At 63.9% G+C, this 18,440-nt stretch overlaps 1 protein-coding gene across 5 annotated transcripts; it reads left to right on the top strand.

Annotated features, from left to right (window-relative positions):
* The first annotated feature begins 622 nt into the window (after positions 1-622).
* Positions 623-18,047, top strand: TNNT3 (troponin T3, fast skeletal type). Of its 5 annotated transcripts, none has more exons than XM_082659660.1 (16): positions 623-782; positions 3,904-3,936; positions 4,051-4,064; positions 5,741-5,758; positions 5,908-5,949; positions 6,891-6,911; positions 7,130-7,144; positions 9,813-9,831; positions 12,480-12,525; positions 13,774-13,890; positions 13,968-14,045; positions 14,277-14,390; positions 14,474-14,583; positions 14,673-14,763; positions 15,777-15,817; positions 17,850-18,047. In XM_082659660.1, exons 2-16 carry the CDS (start codon positions 3,920-3,922, stop codon positions 17,902-17,904), a joined length of 798 nt encoding a protein of 265 aa, XP_082515786.1. In that variant the 5' UTR covers positions 623-782; positions 3,904-3,919; the 3' UTR covers positions 17,905-18,047. The 5 variants fall into 5 exon arrangements, with proteins under 5 accessions (XP_082515786.1, XP_082515785.1, XP_082515787.1 ...); XM_082659659.1 differs by lacking the exon at positions 15,777-15,817 and adding an exon at positions 16,429-16,469 and having other exon boundaries at positions 625-782; positions 17,850-18,046; XM_082659661.1 differs by lacking the exons at positions 6,891-6,911; positions 15,777-15,817 and adding an exon at positions 16,429-16,469 and having other exon boundaries at positions 625-782; positions 17,850-18,046.
* Positions 18,048-18,440: the final 393 nt, after the last annotated feature.

The following is an 18,440-nucleotide window of genomic DNA, read 5'->3' as shown; positions in this document are numbered from 1 at the left end:
GTCAGGACCCCCACACGGTGAGCTCCCGGGCAGACCTCAGAGGTGTGGCCCCTAGCGTTGGGAGGCACCAGCCACTGGGGAGATGCCAGACCCTCCAGTCAGACTTGAGTTAGTATTTCTGTTGCCCATTTATGCTGTATGTCCTAACACCATCACGCAGAGAACCACTCGGTGGGGCTCGGACCTGCCGAGGGCCTGGCCGAAGGCTCACAGGGTCTTCTATCCTTGGGGGTCTCGGGGACCTCCTGCCGCTGCCTCTGATGGGGAGGCGGAGGGGCCTGGGGCCTGCGTAATGCAGCCTGGCCGGGCAGATGCCTTTCCTGGGCAGACACCTCGGAGGGAGGGGCAGCTCCCCCGGGGAAGATGGGGCCCCAGCTCTGGGGACCCCACACCAGCCTGGCCCAAGGAGAGCCCTCAGCTTCCTCCCTAGGGCCACCCAATGCCCTCCTTCACCCTCCTCCGCCCGTGAAGAATGTGCCCACTGTCAGAGAGTAAAAATAGAAGCTGACACTTCCTGGGGGAGGGGGGCGGCCCTCGTCTCCTTCCCCCCCATCCTCGCCTCCTTGCGCCCCCTCCTCTGTTCTTGCTATACTTGGTAAGGGGCCTCAAGGCACAGCCCCTTCCCGCCCGTCCCACGCACCCGGGCCACACAGCCCCTGGCCAATGGGCTGCCGGGAAAGATCGAATGTCACTATAACATGAGAGCATGCGGCGAGCGGGCAGTGCCTGAGCCGGTCCTGTCCGCAGGGAGCTCCTGCCCATCTCTCCAGACCCAGCCGCAGGTCAGTACGTCTGAGAGCAGCCCCGGGACCGGGCCGGCCTGCTGTGTGCCGGTGGGCCTGGGTGCGTCCTGGGGCCCCGGGTGCAGGACGCTGTGCCGCCCTAGCCTTTTGCCACTTTAAGCATGGCGTCCTGGAGACCCAGGAAGCCACCGCAGGGTCCCAACGGCCTGGCGTGCTGGCATCGCGGGGTGACGTTCTCTGAACATCAGAGGCAGAGGAAGCCCTTCCAGACCAGAGTACAGGGGCAGGGGAGGCCCAAGAAGGAGGACGGAGGGGGCTCCCCGGAAGGCCTGGGGGTGAGCGGGTGGTCCCAAGGCAGATGGCTAGACAACGGTGACAATTCGAGGTGAAGAAGCCGGGAAGGGGCGCTGCCCAGGGCTTCGAGGCCACCTGCTGCGGTGCGGCCACCCTCCCCGCCCTGGCGTTTCCACGGGGCTCTGCTAAGCTGAGGGGCGCCTTGGCCAGCTTCTCCCAGGAGGCTGGAGCCCTCGGCCCAGCGGCCACCGCCTCTAACGCCGCCGTCTGTAAAGACGACAGCTACGACGGTGGCTGGTGGGGTTCACCGCAGGAGTGGGTCTGGGGGAGGGGTGGCGGGGACCCCAGCAGCCCAGAGGCCAAGGCCTGGAGTGGATGGGGCCTGGGCTGGGGGGGGACAGAGGGAGGGGTGGGGAGCTGGGCGTCTGTCCTGTCTGCCCAAGGAAGACGTGTCCCACCTCAGCCTGGACGCGAGGAGCACGAACTCCCAGGAGGCCCCTCCTGTCCTTCCTGTGCCCCCTCGAACCAGGGCTCAGCTGACCCTCCTGACGTCATGGGATGGGGCGCCTTCACCGGGCAGCAGCCTCTCTGGTGCCCTCAATCATTCTGAGAGGAGATGGGATGTCGGGGGGGGGGCGAGGGTCAGGGAACAGGGTCAGGGCCCACAGCAAGCAAGCGGCAGGGCCTCCTGCCTCCCCGCCCCCATCTTGTCACTTGGGAAGGAAGGAAGGAGAGGGTGTCCCCAAGGAGCGGTGACCTCAGAGGCTGTTTTCACAATGGCCCCTCTGGGGGCAGGACATTAAATGGACAACTGGTTTCCTTCTCAGCTGTCGAAATGCCACCCTGCCCCCAAGCACACCGCACCCTGGGCCCCTCTCAGGGGGAGGGCGGGTGGGACAGAGCAGCCCGTGGTGTCAGCCCCAGGGCTTTGCTGGGAAGAAAAGGAGCCCAGAGCGGCCTCAGTTTCCCTCTTTAGAGGGTAGGACACCCTGCCTGGGTATGCGGGAGCCCGCCTGCACGGCCCCTGGGACTCTGGCCCAGAAGACAAGAGGCCCAGCCCCGGTGACAGGCGGGGGGTTGGCGGGGGCGGGGACGCAGGCCGAGACCTGAGCGGGGGCTGCCTTCCCAGTCCCCCCTCCCATCGTCTTGGGTTTCTGGGCAGAGGTGTCTTGGCTAATTCGGGTGCCTATTTCTGGACGTCTCAGCTGCCACTGGCTCCTTAAAAATAACCCACCCCTGGACTCAGGCCACGACCACCCCTTGTCAAGGCGGCTGACAGGTGTCGGGCCCTGCCAGGGGGAGAGGTGGGCACAGTAGGGCGAGGACAGTGGGCTGGGCGGGGCGGGGGCCCGACACCCAGGGGCAGGGCCCACCAGGAGGGTTTGGGCCGAGGGACCGTGAGACCCCAGCTGTAGACCGAGCGAGAGGCTGTAACCTAAGGGGGCAGCAGAGCCCCGGGAAGGGACCTCAGGATGCGAGAAAACGGCTCGGCTTCCTGGAGGGCTTAGCAGAGACCCATCCGTTGGTTAATTTTGCATGGAGCTTAAATTGCTCTGGGAAAATTAACATTCTTGACAGAGGCTTCGGAAAACTGTTCCCACCTTAGCAATGCGATGTAAACGCATTTTTAGATGATGAACTTGTGTTTTTCTTATACAAATCTCCCGGGGCGGGGGGCCATAACTATTGTCTTCAAGCTGTAGCAAGTTGTCATGAACTCTGTTTTTCGAAACCCGGGGCCAACATTCTGATGCAGCTGCTCCGAGCGTTCCCAGGCCCGGCTGCCTCAGGTCTGTGTGGTGGCCAGCTCACGGATAGACGGTCCCCGAGAGCGCTGGCCCGGCGCCGCCCACACCTGGACACATGCAGCCAGGCCCGGGTACAGGCTTCCCCGCAGACGTTGACACGTTCAAGGGCATCCACAGGGCCTGGGAAAGCAGGCTGAGGGAGGGACGGGGCCGTCCACTCAGTTCTTGGAGGCCATGTGCGCCTGGCACGGGCACCAGGCTGAGGGACCCCCACAGAGAAACAGCCCAGACCCCGTCCTCACGAGCCGGGGCTCAGTCTGCTGTCTGCTGGGGCAAGGGGGAGACGGGGGTGCGTGTGGGGGAACAGAATGTCTCGTGCACGCTTGTGATTCTGGAAGAGGGCTCTGCAGAGGGCCACAGGAGACCCCAGGGAATCCCTGGGCACCCCCATAAGAGGACACGGGGTCCTAACGGGAAAGCGTCAGTCAGAGAAGGGAGCCTGGGCTCACACCTGAGGAGGGGGCCTTGTGGGGATGGCGGGCGGAAAGGCCAGGGAAGGTCCAAGGTTCCCACTCGGAGGTGCCAAGCTCTGTAATTTGGGGGCTCCCTGGGAGCCCCCCCCATCTAGGCCCGAGAGCAGAGACCACCAAGAGGGAGGTTTTGAGGCCGCAGCAGCAGCACGGCTCCGCGGTGCAGAGCAGCCCGCGGGCCCCCGCCCCCGCCCCCCGCCGGCCTGGACGAGCTGCGTGCATCCTGGATGACCCTCCTCGGGGAATGCTATAGAGAGGATGTCTGCCCTGCCACGACCTTCCAGCATCCCGTCCAGCTCCGGGAGTCCAAGCTCCAGGCTGGAGCCAGGGCAGGAAGGGGGGCGGAATGGGATCAGATCAGGGGCGAAGAGGGCTGGGGGGCCTGGAGCCCTGGAGGAAGCCAGGCGGCCTGCTGGGGAGGCCCCGAGCGCAGGAGCCGCCCGCCCAAGGCCGGAGAGTTGGCCCAAGACCCCTGTTGATGGGCGTCCCCTTGCAGCCCCACTCCAAGGGCCCATCCCCCACCCATTCCAGCCCCTCTAGGTCAAGGCAATTCGTAATCCTCACCCCGGTCTCCCTCCACCCCTGCAGAAACCACCCACCCACCATGTCTGACGAGGAAGTGTGAGTACCCGCCCTGCCTCGGGACCCCTGGACCTCGGCTGTGCTCAGAGGTCAGAGGACCCCCCGCCGAGAGCTCCCACCCCCCTCACCCCCCTCCCCCTCTCTCCCCCACAGTGAACACGTCGAGGGTAAGTGTGGAAGCCAGACTGTCTCTGCATCAGCCTCTAGACAGAAAGTCCAGGTGGGGAGGGCCAGCCGCTGCTGGAGCCTCTCCCAGGGAGCCCCCGTTGGAAGCCACGTCCGATCGCCCCCTCTGTGAATGGGCTCCCACTCCTGCCCCTGCACCTCTTCTCAAAGGCCAGGGCCCGAGGCCCAGTCCCTGCACTGCAGGCTCGTCTGGGCAGCGGGGCCGCCCTCCCAGGATAGGACCTGGGCCTCCGCAGCCCAGACCCCTCCCCGGGAGCCACAGTCACCGCCAGAGCCTCTTCCTCCTCCCGGGCCCCTCTCTGGCCGGCCAGAGTGGCGTGGCAGTGGGCGACGGGGCAGGCGGGCGCCACCCTCCTCGCCTCCCAGGCTGGTCTCCGGCGCGCCCTCCAGCTGGCCCCTCTCCTTTGCTCTACCCCTGACAGAGGAGTAGAGAGGGACGGTAACCGAGGTAGCCCCGGAAGTCCCCCCGCCCCACATGTCCACTCTCGTCCCCAGGGGGCCTCCAGTCCCCCCCCACAGACTCACCAAGTAACTGTCCACCTTCCTCATCCTTAATCCCCACTTGCCATCACCCCTAACTGCCCACCTCGTTACTCGATTAACAGGAAGCACTCACTGATCCCTCATTAATACTTTTTGCATTGTTATGTGTTACTTATACATAATAACCTCATCCACGGTGTCCATGGTGTGTGAAGCTACCTGGGATTTGGTTGTGAAGACACTCACCCCGTTAATAGCAAGTCTGGGTGTGTGGGCCCTGCCTGCCTCTCCACAGCTCTGCCTCTCTCTGTCTCTGCCTTTGTCTCTGTCTCTGTGTCTCTCTCTGTTTCTCCCAGCATCCTCCCCTCCCCCCTCCCTCTGGGAGCAGGAACCTCCAGGCGGATCTGGAGACCCCTCCCTAGCCCAAGTCTGTGGGAGCCTCCTGGTGGGCCGTGCCCAGGCAGGCGTGGGAGCGGAGCCACGGCCCCTGGGAAGGGCGCGCACGGGTGGTTCTCAGGCCCGACGGGCGCTCGTGCGCGGCCGCTGGCACCCGCTCAACCGCGGGAAGGCTTTCCCGAACTCCACCAGGCAGGCTTCTCCTGTGGGGCGTTCTGGGCGCTAGGTTTTGAAAATATTTTGAAAACACTTGGCTGCCCTAACAACGTGAGCAAAACATTTCTTTTTCGGCTGAAAAGGTAGAAAGACTCCTTCTGAGAGGGAGCCGTGGCCCCGGGAGCCGCCCTTCGCCAGGGAAGGCGACGGGGCCGGGGGCACAGGTCCCCCGAGCTGGGTCCTCTAAGACCTGCCTTGGCCGCCCGCGTTCAGGCCCACGTCTCCTGGGCTTGTCCCATGACACCTTCAGAGTCAGACTTAGCGAGACCCTCCGGTGCACAGGCACCGCAGTCCAGAGCAGGCTCCCCGCGGATGCGGAAGGGGCTCGGAGACCCCCAGGGCCGGGAGGAGGTCACACTGCAGAGGCGAGGCCGAGGCCTGAGCTCTCTGAGGTCCTGCAGGCCCTTGAAGCAGGGCCAGCCTCCCCCGGTCCCTGGAGCGCCTGCTGCCCACCACCCTCCCCTGCACCTGGGACTGCCTCCCTTCCTCGCCCCCACCACGTGGCCCCTAACAGCTGTCCTGTTCCCTCTCTCCCTCCTGCACCCTCTGGCTCCCTCCTCAGAAGAGGCCCAGGAGGAAGGTAAGTGGGGTCCAGGACCCCAGCCCCTCGCCCACCCTCCAGCCCTCTGCCCCCCGACCTCAGTGACCCTGCGTGCCTCCCCCGCCTAAGGACGTGCAGTGTGCTCCTGGCCTAACCTCTCCTCTCTCCTCCTGCCACCGCACACCCAGCGCCCCCCTCGCCTGCAGAAGCCCATGAGGTCCACGAGGAAGGTACGAGGACACAGGGCTTCTGGCCACATGGGGCGCTCGGGGCTGGCTGGGACACGCAGCGGGGGGCGGGGGGGAACAGTCAGGCGCCAGCCAGCCAAGGGGCCCCCACATGTGGCCCCAGCGTAACCCATTAACCACGGCCAGTGCTTGACCAGATAGGGGGCCCCGAGGGCCCGCACCCCCAAACATGGGCAGGGTGGCAGACGGGGTCCTCCACCCCCTGGCCCAGGGAGGGCTGGTCAGTGGGGGGACTGCTGGACCAGATGTAGACCTAGCTGCCCCGGAGACAGCCCTGAAGCCAGCCTTCCACCCCAGGGTGGGTACCTCAGAGCCCCGCAGCGCCTGACCCCTCGGCAGGGCCGGGGACCCGGGCTGGATCTCGGTGAGCACAGGTCGATGGCGGGGCAGGCCCCGCGGTCAGCGCCCTGAGCCGGGCCCGTCAGCCCCCCGCCGGAGCCCTTGTCACTCCCCAGCCGTGCTTGGGTCCTTGGTCAGAGCAGCTGAGGGCTGGCGCCTGCTGCCCGAGCGCCCTGGCAGGCGTGTCCCCCACTCTCGGGCTGGTAGGAAGCTTCCTGGGTTACAGGCCCCCAGCCCCTGGTCCCACCCCGCCGGGTCACAGCCCTGCCCCTGCACGGAAGTCTTCTGGGGGCCTGAAGAAGGCGGGAAGAGGGGAGGCGGCAGAGGCAGGCAGGGTCCCGACAGCCCCGTGCCCAGCAGCGAAGTCCTGACAGGAGCAGAGAGCGGGGCGGGAAACTCCGAGGAGAGGCAGGGACGGGACCTGGGGGACGCTGCCCCGGGCCAGCACTGCCCTTGTCTCGCTCACTCCCTGCACCCTCCCCACCCCTCGGCCTCGGCCACTGACCCTCCCATGGCCACCGGCTGTCTCCATTAACCTTGGATCCTTTCTCCTTTGACCCCTGACCCACGCATGGCCTCCTTAGTCCATGAAGTTCATGAACCAGGTAGGTGCCATGACTTCAGTCTCGTGTGGGCGCATGTGCACACGTGGCCGTGTGCGGGTGTGAGCTGCCTCCTGGCCGCGAAGAATGAGAGGGGCCGCGTAACCTACTCACCGTGTGTTCCGCTCGCCCGCGGCTCCCCTCCCCTCAGCCTCTGCCCCAAGGTTCACAGCTGGTTCTCTCTCTTCCCCCCCTTTCCCCCCACGGTGTCGCTTTTGCAGAGGAAGTCCAGGAAGGTAGGTTCGCCCCCGACCCCAGTCCCCGTACCGGGGCCTGAGCCCCCACCACTTCTTCCTCCTTCCCTGCATGACTCTCGCTGCCATTCCTGCTGGGGACAGGGTGGGGACAGTCAGGCCTGGGGCGCTGGCTCAGGCGGGACTGGCTGCCGGGAAGCAGGCAGAGGGCCTTCAGGGCTGGGGGCACGAGGCCGTTCCCGGGTCGCCGGCAGGCAGATGGAGGCGGTCAGCCCGAGGTCAAGAGCAGAGCCGAGTGTAGGGCCTGAGACGGGTGTGGGCCTCGAGAGGGTTGTGCTGGGGTCCACTGGGACCCTCGGGATCCACCAGGGCTGGGTGGGGAAGAGCAGAGGAGGAGAGGCAGGGCAGGTGGCCTCCGCCCTGCCCCAGATAGCAGGGCAGAGAGGGGAAGTAAGGCGGGGGCTAAAGGAAGGGTGGAGAGGCAAGTGGGGTGAAGCAGAAAGTCAGGCTGAGGCTGAGGTGGGGATGTCGGGGACCCGGAACAGCTGGGGGCCTTGCGTGCAAACGAGCAATCAGTCAGGTCCCAGCATCCCACCCATCGCCTGGGCTGGAGCCAGACACACCCAGGCGCGAGGAGGCCCCCTGGGTGGGCCTGCCCTACCCGGGGTGGAGGTGACGGCGGTGCGGGCTCAAGTCAGCGCCCTAGTCGGGCAGCCCCTGCCTTCACACAATGTCTCAGGGGGCCACAGGGGGCCTCCCGGCTGGGCCAGAACCTGGAGCACAGCCCCCGAAGCGAGGCCACCTGTAAGAGAAAGGGATGTGCCGGCCCTGAGGGTCGGGCAGCGAATGCTGAGCCTTGCAGGAACCGGGGTGCAAGCAAGGGCTGTGGTGGTCACAAGGTCACCAGGTCACCCTGGAACCGGCCCTGAGGCCAACAGACAGACAGACAGACAGGGCTGGCGATGCCGGGCCGCTGCCCGCCTGCCTGCTGCCTGGGGAGCTTTGCTGCGTGGTACCTGGCCTCCCCCCACACCCTCCCCTGGCGTATGCTCCCAAAGCGCCGTCTCCCTCAGTCTCCCCAAGCTCATAGCCCCCCACCAGGTGCGGGGGGAAGTGACGTCAGGCCCGCCTGAAAACTGAGTCGTGCCAGGGGGCTGGGGGCGCTCTTTGTGGGAGTGGGGTTGGGTGCTAAGGAACCGTGCGATCTGTGAGCCGAGGGGGATGTGAGGGGAGACCCTGCCCAAGGCCCTCCCACCCCCAACAGGCCTGGGGCCAGACCAAGTGCAGGGGGCGTTGGCGGTTCAGACAGGCTGACGGCCAGGCGTCATTGCCACCAAAGGGCCCAGGGCAGGGACTGAAGGATGGGGCTAGGGTGCTGCCAGGCCCCCTGCAGATCCCGGGCTGCATCCAGGCCGGCCAGGACCTCCCCAGGGCCCGGGGAGGCAGGGAGGGTCAAATGAAGCAACCCCCACGTGAGGGCGGCTGGGTTAGCCCAGCCAGGTGGGGTCTCAGGTCTGAGGGCTGCAGCCCGGACAGGCCACCTGTCGTAAGCCCAGTCCTGTGAGATGGCCCAGCCAGGCTCTGCAAGAGAAGCCTCTTAAGGGGCTGGGACAGGCTCCCTTGGGAGTCAGGAGCCCCCGCCTTGGGGCCGAGCGGACGCAGGGCCCTTCGGGGCTCTGCGTGAGCACCCTCGTCTCCTTGGGCTGGGACTGACCAGGTCTGAGGCCCCAAGAAGCTTTATTAACCGAGTTGTTCCAGACCCCCTCGGGCTTCAGCCCAACCAAACCCAGGCGTTCGGTCCCCAGAACCGCTCACCCCCGGTGGAAAGACTCAAAGAAGCCGGCAGCCAGCACCCACAGGCCGTCAGCGGCCTCTCCAGCCACCGCCTCCTGGGGTGGGGCCGGGTCTCTCCTGGGGCATCCTGGCCGCACAGCTCCTCCAGCCCCTACCCAGACGCAAGTTCTCTGGCCTTCAGCTGGGGTCACAAACAGGGTCCAGGCCAACGCACACCCAGGGGAAGAGGGGTCGGGGTGTGCCCCCTGGCTGGCGTCTGCCCTGGGCCCTCACCCGTGCCCCTGCTCGCACCCCGACTCACCCCTGCTGCCCTGCCGCTTCCTCTTGCGTGTGCACTTTCCTGAAGATGCCGAGGAAGGGTGGGAGGGTGAGGCAGGTAAGGCCCCTGGCCGCACGCAGCCCGTCCGCACAGACCCGCAGACGCGCCTGCCCGCCTGTCTGTCCTCTTCTCCCAGCACCGGGGCCTCCGAAGGCCAGGTCTTGCAGCTTCGCTCTGCGTTTGCCTCGGGACTTAGCACTGCCTGACACCACGATGGGGCGGTCAGTGGGGAACGGCCAGCAGACCGGAGCCTGGGCAGGGGAATGCTCCCCCCACCCCCGGTCTTTGCCCCCCCTCCGCCCCCCCCACCGCCATCTCTGGTCTTTCTCTCCTGCCTCTGCCCCCTGAGGATGCTCTATGTCTGGGCTCCGTTTTCGCTTCTCCCGCCGGTGTCCTCGGCCCCGCACCCGAGCTCCTCTCCTCAGACCCCACAGGGACCTCCGTGGGCCCAGAGTGGGGGCAAGACCCCCTTTGCCCCTGGTGGGGTCTTTGCCTCCAGCCTGAGCCCCCAGGGACCCGGTGGCCGGAGTGCGCTATCCATCTCACTTGGTCTCTCTCCCCTCTCCCCTCTCCCCACGCCGGTGCCCTGCTGACCAGAGGAGAAGCCAAGACTCAAGTGAGTGTGGGGTGGGCAGGGATGGACGTCGGGCGGGTGGGGCGGGCAGGGTGAGGCCTGGAGCCCAGGCTTGGAGGAGAAGCCCGGGCGGGCAGGCTGGACGGGGCCCGAGGCCACCTGCGGAACCAGGTGCCCCAGGGCTGGGCTCCAGGCCCCCGAGGAAGCAGCAAAGTGCATCAGGCTCTGGAAACCCCACCCCCTGAGAGCAGCAGCTGCTTCTTTGCTCCTTGGTTTGGTGTTGAAGGTTCCAGATTTCTGCTGAGGCATCATGGGAATGGGGTCACTGGGGACAGCCCCCCCCACACACACAGGTGGGGGTCAGACCTCCCAGAGACGGGCAGAGACAGACTCTGGAAGTCCAGTCGGGCGTGGTTCTGCCCCGGATCATCCAGTGTTGGCAAGGAGGGCTTCCTGCAGGAGGAGACAATGGACGGAGGGAGGAAGGGGTGCAGGAAGTTGGGGAAGACAGGGCAGAGAGAGGGAGGCCCCACGCAGCTCCCTGTGCCCTCTCCGGCCCCCCTGTACCGGCCTGCTGCCCTCCATCTCCCAGGGCCCTAGATGTGAAATAGGCGTGAAAGTGGGGCGGTGGGAAGGAGGGTCTCACCCCTGAAATCCACTTGGGAACAAAACCTTGACCGCAGCCACGATCCCTCCCTTCACGGGGGCCTCGACCCTCTCTGGGGAACCATCTTCCTTGCTCGAAGGGACTTTCTTTCTCTTGTTTTGCCCACATGTCAGTGAGTGGTTCAGAGATGTTTTGTTTTAATCCGACTTTCCTGACTTTTCTGTTTCTGATAAGTACGTACGAAGCCACGGCACTTTGCACATGCTTCACCCCCCCATCCTTCAGAGGATTCATGCCTGCCTTTGCTCTGCACGGGATGGAATGTCAGCGCGTATGAGCGCACGCCAAGTGTTCGCTCCCACTTAGGGGAGCCTTACGGACTCTCCAAAGAAGACTGGAAATATGTGAACGTATAGCCAGCACATTTCCGTCCGTTACACTTTATTTTTCAGCAGTTTTAAAGAAAGCTGCCGGGTCACAAGATATTTTCTAGTTTTAAAAAAATGTTTGTGTTTTCATTATGAAAATAAAACACCTCATTAAAGAAAATTTGGAAAATACGTAAAAGTCCAATGAAAAAAAATCATCTATAACTCTCCCACCCCGCCTGCCAGACTGCGGAAAAGAGTAGAAAGGAATAAAAAGGCCTTATTTCTTCCTACTCTTTTTCCATGCATCGGGCTCGGAAAAAAAGACTGAAACTGAGCTGTTTTTCAAACATCGTCCTGTCTATACAGCCTTGAATTCTGCTTTTTTTAAAATGCAGTGCTGTTTCTAAGTATTTTTCCATGTTTTTACATAGTCTTCTTAAATATTTTGAATGGCCACATAATATTCCATCAATTGGACAAACCATAATTTTCCTAACCATTCCTCTATTGCAGGATATTAAGGCTTTCCCCAATATTTTACTATCATAAATAACGCTGGGTGGAAAGCATTTTCTGTCTTTCGGGTTATTTCCCTAGGCCTCATTCCCAGAATGGAATTACTGGGTCAAAGAGTAGGAACGTTCTTAAGGCTTTTGATATCGTCTGCCAAACGGCTTCCACGAGGGCCGCCAGCGCGGTCTCCACGCCGCATGCCCGGGGACCGCGACGTGCCTGCACACGGAGCCTCTGACGGATGGATGAGAAACGGCCTCTCTGGGTTGTTTTCCTTCGCATTCCTTTGATGGCCTTTCCCTCGTGTGTTGACTGGTGGTCTTTCTTCTTGGGGAGCTGCTAGCTTACGCTCTCTGCCCATTTATCTAACGGCGGGGAGTGTCTCTGTGTTTTCTTAATCATCAGTTTGCATAAGGATATAAGTCTTCTCTGTATTTGCTGAAAAGATTTTTCTAGTCTGGTTTTTCTTTCCCCCCTTTTGCGCTGTGTCTTTTTCCATGTCCATAAGTTTTTCATTTGCATGGAGTTCCCGAGCAGGACCTTCCGAGCTTAGAAAATCCTTTCCTGCGCCAGCATCCCGGTCCATATTCAGTTCCACTTTCTTCTTTTTTGAAGAAATTGTTGTTGTTCTTGTTGATTTAACTCTTTGCTCCATCTGAAATGTATTCAGGGGAGGGTGGAGAGCCTGGCTGTTACAGCCGGCCGGATTCAGGGAGAGGTCTCATTTCTTCTTCGCACTGCTTTCTGCCCGGCCCCCCTTCCTCTGGGTCCCCAGAAAGAAAGATCAAAGAGAGGCCAGAGAAACGCAAAGGGTCATCCGAGACAGCCGTTCCTGACCGCAGAGGCCAAAGGCCCTGGGAGGGTGTGCGGTGACCACCCTGCCCTCTGGTCTGACCTCGCCACATTTGTTTATTTGTTTGAGAAAGAAAGCTAGGCTACCCTTCCTGGACAGAGGGGGGCGAGACAGCTCTTGCGAGGTCCAGAAGTTGGCAAAACAGAGGGATGCTTGAAACCTCCTCGAAGGGTCAAGCCATTCTGGGGACAGTAGGTTATATGTGTGATAAGAGCAAAGGTCAGGCAGTGCATCCTCAGCCAGGTGCCAGGCTGAAGGCGGGAGGGCCAGGCCGGGTCGGGTCAGGCCAGCTGTCCCGGTGGGGTCCCCACTCGTCTCCACTCATGAGCCTCTCTCTCTTCTTCAGACTCACGGCTCCTAAGATCCCGGAAGGGGAGAAAGTAGACTTCGATGTAAGTTTCGGGGACCCAGAGCAACACACCCTCCCCGCAGCCCCCAGCTTCCAGGCTGCAGGCTAAGCCTGAGGAGGCCACCTCCTCTAGAGCAGCCAGAGCTCAGGCTCCCTGGTTCCACGCAATTCTGCTTTAATTCATTCCTGGACCGGAAGAAACTCCTCCAGTAATAGACACTTTTCTTCCCTCCTCCCCCCACCCATCCATCCATCTGTGCGTCCATCCATCTGTCCTTTTCTCCATCCGTCTGTATCCTTCATCCCTCCATTCATCAGTCCGTCCATCCGTCACTCACCCATCCATTTATCCACCCATCATCCATCCACTCAACCAGATACTCACCCACCGATCTACACATCCATGCTTTCCTCCACCCACCCACCCACCCACCTATCCATCCATCCTCTGCCCACCCAACCACCTATCCACCCATCCATCCATCCACTCAACCAGATACTCACCCACCGATCTATACATCCATGCTTTCCTCCACCCACCCACCCACCCACCCACCTATCCATCCATCCTCCGCCCACCCACCCACCTATCCATCCATCCTCTGCCCACCCAACCACCTATCCACCCATCCATCCATCCACTCAACCAGATACTCACCCACCGATCTATACATCCATGCTTTCCTCCACCCACCCACCCACCCACCCACCTATCCATCCATCCTCCGCCCACCCAACCATCTATCCATCCATCCATCCATCCATCCACTCAACCAGATACTCACCCAGTGATCTACACATCCATGCTTTCCTCCACCCACCTATCCATCCATCCTCCACCCACCCAACCATCTATCCACCCATCCATCCGTCTGTGCATCCACCCGTCTGTCCTTTCCTCCAACCATCTATAGCCTTCATCCATCCATTCATCTATCCGTCCATCCACTCATCTACCCACTCATCCACGTACCCACCCACCCACCCATCCACTCACCCATCCATTCCCCCACCCATCCATCTGTGTATCCAACAGGCTACCTCACTCCCCAATTTCCTCCCTGCCCGATCCACGCAGGGCACCTCTGGGCACGACAACGGGGCCATGTCAGGGCCAGTCCGTCCCAGGGGGGCTGACTGACCTCAGGGCCGCGCCTGGCCTGGACTCACCACGGGGAGGGCACCGCTCCTACCCTGTGGCTAAGGGAGCAGGCAGCCGCCAGCCCCCAGGAGGGCCAGGGAGCCCGGCGTTCCGGAGGAGGGCTGGGGGTGACAGGCCTGTTCCACACAGGACATCCAGAAGAAGCGGCAGAACAAAGACCTCATGGAGTTGCAGGCTCTCATCGACAGCCACTTCGAGGCCCGGAAGAAGGAGGAAGAGGAGCTGGTCGCGCTCAAGGAGAGAATCGTGAGTGCCGGCAGCCGTGGGCGGGCGTGGGCCCGGGGTGGCCAGGCCGCAGTGACCCGGCCCTCGTCCGGCTGCAGGAGAAGCGCCGTGCGGAGAGAGCTGAACAGCAGAGGATCCGGGCCGAGAAGGAGAGGGAGCGTCAGAACAGGCTGGCGGTGAGGCACCCCCCCAGCCCCCGGCCCCAGAAACGCCGGGCTCCCAGACCCCCCTTCTCCCGACGTTCCCCTTGACACCGGCCAAGGACCCGGGCCGGTGGCTAAGGTCCCCACGCCCTGCAGGACCCCCGCGAGAGGGCTGACCCGACCAGGACCTGGACCTTCCAGAAGGTTCCAAGCCCAGGCAGTCCTCGATGCCTGCCCTGAGGTCTTGGGGTGGGGTCTCCGCAGGAGGAGAAAGCCCGGCGGGAGGAAGAGGACGCCAAGAGGAAGGCCGAGGACGACCTGAAGAAGAAGAAGGCCCTGTCCTCCATGGGCGTCAACTACAGCAGCTACCTGGCCAAGGTGAGCACGGGGCCTGTGGCCCGGGGGTCCCCGCCACGCCCTCAGGCCGGCCGTGCTACGTCCCCACTGTCGTGTCCCCTCAGGCTGACCAGAAGAGAGGCAAGAAGCAGACGGCCCGGGAGATGAAGAAGAAAGTCCTGGCCGAGCGGCGGAAGCCCCTCAACATCGACCACCTCAGCGAGGAGAAGCTCACGTGAGGACGCCCCTCGGGGTGTGGGGGGGCCCGGCCCCAGCCTCCCGGGGCTGACCTGCCAACCTCCCTCTCTGCCGCTCCCTCCGCAGGGACAAGGCCAAGGAGCTCTGGGAAACCCTGTACCAGCTGGAGACCAACAAGTTTGAGTACGCGGAGAAGCTGAAGCGGCAGAAATACGACGTGAGCTAGGCTCCCGTGCCCTCGTCTGCCGGCGGGCACCCCCGGGCACCCCAGCCCCCCGGGCCCCGCCGAGGCCCCTGTCCTGCGGGGGCCCTGCCTGGGTGTCCTCCAGGCCAGTCTCCCCACATCGTTCTGGCTCCCAGGGCTGGCGGGAGGGAGCATTGGGGCAGAGTGCCCTCGGGGGGCTGGGGGGAGACCGTGGAAAGCCAGCAGTGTCCCAAGCCCACCAGGTTGGCACCAAGCTCCTCTGTGGTGGGGGTCCTCCCCAGTCCCCTCCCAGGCCCCCAAGCTCAGAGCTGGGGAGGGGGCTGGGACAGTGCCCCTCCCCCGGGGGCTGGGCGCCAGGAGTTGCCTGAGAGGGGCTCACGACTCAGGACGGCAGCCCTGGGTGGACACCATCCCTCGGAGTCTGGGCCTGGGGGTGGGGCTGGGGGCACCAGTCCTGGGGAAGGACCCGCTGCGTGAAGCACAGACCCTTCTGGCCTCCAGGGTCCCGGGGAAAGGACCTTCCACTCTCAGGGCACCTCTCCCAGCTTCCTCTACTGGCCCCTGAGATGGAGGGTGTGGGAGACCAGTACTGACAGACAGGCAAGTCCTGCCTCCTTCTCAGGATCCCGGTGCCCTTGGGCGAGTTGCCTGGTCTTCCTGCGCCTCGATTTCCCCACCTCTAACTGGAGCAGGACCACGCCCCTCCCAGGCCACCCCCAGGGGCCTGTGTATCGCTGCCGGCCTGCAGGCAGGACCAGGCGCGGGGGCATCACGGCTCTCTGCTGATACTCCCCTGGGAGGGCCGGCCTCGGAAATGGGCTTCAGAGAGAGCCCAGAGCGGCCCTACTCCTGTCCAGGAGGCTGAGCCAGGGCCGAACTGCTGCCTGATAGACTGTGCATGGCCCACGATGGGTCCCCGGGCGCTAAAAGAAACACACGAGCCCTGGCCCAGAATAGCCCAGCGCACGGTGGGTGCCGGAGCCTCAACTGCCCACCCAGCCCCCTAACCGTCTCGGTCTTTCTAGATCATGAACGTCCGGGCCAGAGTGGAGATGCTGGCCAAGTTGTAAGTAGCCGGGGTCCACCCTGGACCGGGCTCTGAGTGTTCATGCACGGTGGGCCTCTCGCATGGCGAAAACCTGGGTCGTTGCAGGTGTCGGCGGCAGGGGGCACGGAGACCCCGGAGGCCTTCCTCTTCTCCTCCCGCCTTCCTCCTCCCCCCTGCCTGCCACCTGGGGGCTGCTGAGGCTGACCTGCTGTCTCGGCTGGCAGCGGGGGCCGGGCCTTGCCTTCCCCCAGCCTCCCCCCGGGCAGTCGGCAGGAGAGAGCAGCTGGGCGGAGGACTGAGAGGCCGCAGGGCTCTGAGCTCGGGCCCACCAGGTAGGGGCTCTGCTTGCAAGCCTCGCCTCCGCCCCGTGCCCCCTGCCCCACATCCCGCAGAGTCTGGAAGGTAAGTGGCAGCTCCTGGGCTGCTGTGTGTCATAGCCCAGGTCTCCAGCTCGGGCCATCAAGAGTAGGTCGGAGGCACAAGCCCAAGGGTCCTCCAACCAAAGGAGCCGGGACGCAGTAAGAGCGCCGAGACCTGCCAGGGCCGCCGAGGGGCCCACAGGGCAGGAGGCCACTCCCCGGCCTGGCCCTGCTTGGACGTGGCAGGTAAGTCGCCTGTGTTGTTTGCAGATTACCAACCTCAGGAGCCGCATCGACCAGGCCCAGAAGCAGTGAGTAGCTCTGCCTGTCCCTTGCTCTGCACGGGACACACGGCCCCACGGGTCAGCTGCCACGGGCGCGCCAGGGCCCTGGCGATTTCAGCCTGTGTCGGTGGCAGCTGGCCTTCAGCAGGGTAGTAACAGGACTAGCCAGACGGCCACCTGGGCCAGCATGTCGGGACCCTGCACCCCTGGACCCACAGCCTCCTCTCAGCCCTAACCCCAGAGCCCAGAAGGATGGCAGGTTGGGGGAGGGCTGGCAGGAGCCCCCTGGGCAGCCTTCAGAGTGGCCTGGCGAAGCCAGACTGGGCTCCTGGACGTACCAGCAGCGTGTCACTTCAAAGGTGGCCTGGGACCAGGGATCAGGGGCCTGGGCTTTGTCACCCGCCCCTCCGTGGCCCTGGGTGAAATCACTGGTCCCTCAGGACGGTGACGCCTCGGGGTCCACGGGACCCTGTACGACAACTGCTGGGTAAGGCCCGGAGAGGGATTTTGTCCCGGAGCCTGGTGGCCCGGATGGGGCGCGCCCCAAGGTGGGCAGTGGGGCTGGTGAAGGAGACGCGCCCTCCTCCCTGCCTCCGTGCAGGGCAGGGGTTTTTGCAGGTCCCTTTGAGAGGGGGCCGTTTGGCCAGGTATGTGCATGAGCACGTGTGTGTGCGTGCGTGTGCATGGCTGGGAGGGCTCTCAGGCTGTGGGCACAGCCCCAGCGCCGGGCCTTCTCCTGAAGCCTTGGGAGCTGCAGGGCCCATTCCAGCCCGAAGCCCAAAAAAGAGCTCTGATCACCAGCCCATCCTAACTCGCCCCCAGCTCGCTCCCGGCTCACTGGCGTGCAGAGGGCTCAGCCAGATGCAGCGGGTTCCTAGGACCACCGTCCCTTGGGGTGGGACCTCCCGACCCCAGGGTCCAGTTCTAGCCAGTGGCTGATTCTGGAACAAGACCCTCCCTGCTGCCGAGTCCACCAGGCTGGGACTGCTGGCCTGGAGTGCAGGACCAGAATAGCCCACTGCCCCAGGAGGCTGTGACTCAGGGCGCAGAGACTCTTTTCAGGACAAAGTAGCTGGGAAGGTGGCAGCTTCCCACGCGGTCTGCTTGACGTAGGGCCCCAGAGTCTCCCTGCCGCCTGTGTCTCGAGCCCCTCGGGTGGGGGAGGGAGGGAGGGGGAGGGGGACCAGGCTCTCGCCAGCCCCCACTTAGCCTCACTGACTCCCTCTGCGCAAAGCCGCCCGAGCCTGGCTAGGCAGGTACAGGTGCGTCACTGCTGCTGGATTGGAGCTGGGGGACGCGCTGGGGCTTCCAGAGCCGGGCCGGGCAGAGCTGCCAGGGGCCAGGGGAGGGGTTGGCCAGGGTCCCGGATACCCTCATGCTCAAGACCACCTTGCTTCCCATTTGTAGCAGCAAGAAGGCCGGGACCACGGCCAAGGGCAAAGTCGGCGGGCGCTGGAAGTAAAGCAGCTGAAGAAGTTCCCAGAGGCAGAGACCCTCAGCCTGTGGGGCCCACGTGGAGGCATCCAGCTCCCGGGCACCTCCTGTGTCTCTGTCCGCGCTGCCCCCAACCTCTGGGGTCTGTAAATAAAGCTAGCAGACTCCCCTCGGACAGGTGTGCCCTGGCTCATGGATGGGGCCCTGGGGGGCGGTGGCCATTCTGCAGCTAGGGTGCCCGCAGGACCCTGGGCAGTCATCTTAGGGGGTCAGCTCAGGAGACCGCGGGGCCATGGCTCTACTGTGCCGTGAACGCTATGCCCCGGACACCCACCGGCTCTGCCAGTGGCTTCCACTTCTGTCAACGGGTTTTCACCCCTAGAACCTTCTGTCTCCATTCCGAGAGCCCACACACTGCTCAGTTCTCCACCCCAGCGCCCAGCCCCCCAGGTCAGCTCTGAAGCTGGTTTGGGGCGGTAGAGCTTGGCTTTTGCAGGGGGTCTGGGAGGCAGGCCCAGGGCACAGTGGGACACTTCACAAACGTCCCCCAGAGATGGGGCGGAA

This window comes from Grampus griseus (genome assembly GCF_964374135.1).
Source record: "Grampus griseus genome assembly, chromosome: 8".
Classification (NCBI taxonomy): Eukaryota; Metazoa; Chordata; class Mammalia; order Artiodactyla; family Delphinidae; genus Grampus; species Grampus griseus.
Note: the sequence above shows the minus strand (reverse complement) of the source record. Positions and strands in the feature narration are given on the sequence as shown.

What these genes read in the sequence shown, in the direction of transcription:
- TNNT3 (XM_082659660.1), top strand. An exon ending in GGGAGAAAGTAGACTTCGAT is followed by an intron (nt 12,526 to 13,773) that starts GTAAGTTTCGGG and finishes TGTTCCACACAG; the next exon opens with GACATCCAGAAGAAGCGGCA. An exon ending in TGAAGCGGCAGAAATACGAC is followed by an intron (nt 14,764 to 15,776) that starts GTGAGCTAGGCT and finishes CGGTCTTTCTAG; the next exon opens with ATCATGAACGTCCGGGCCAG.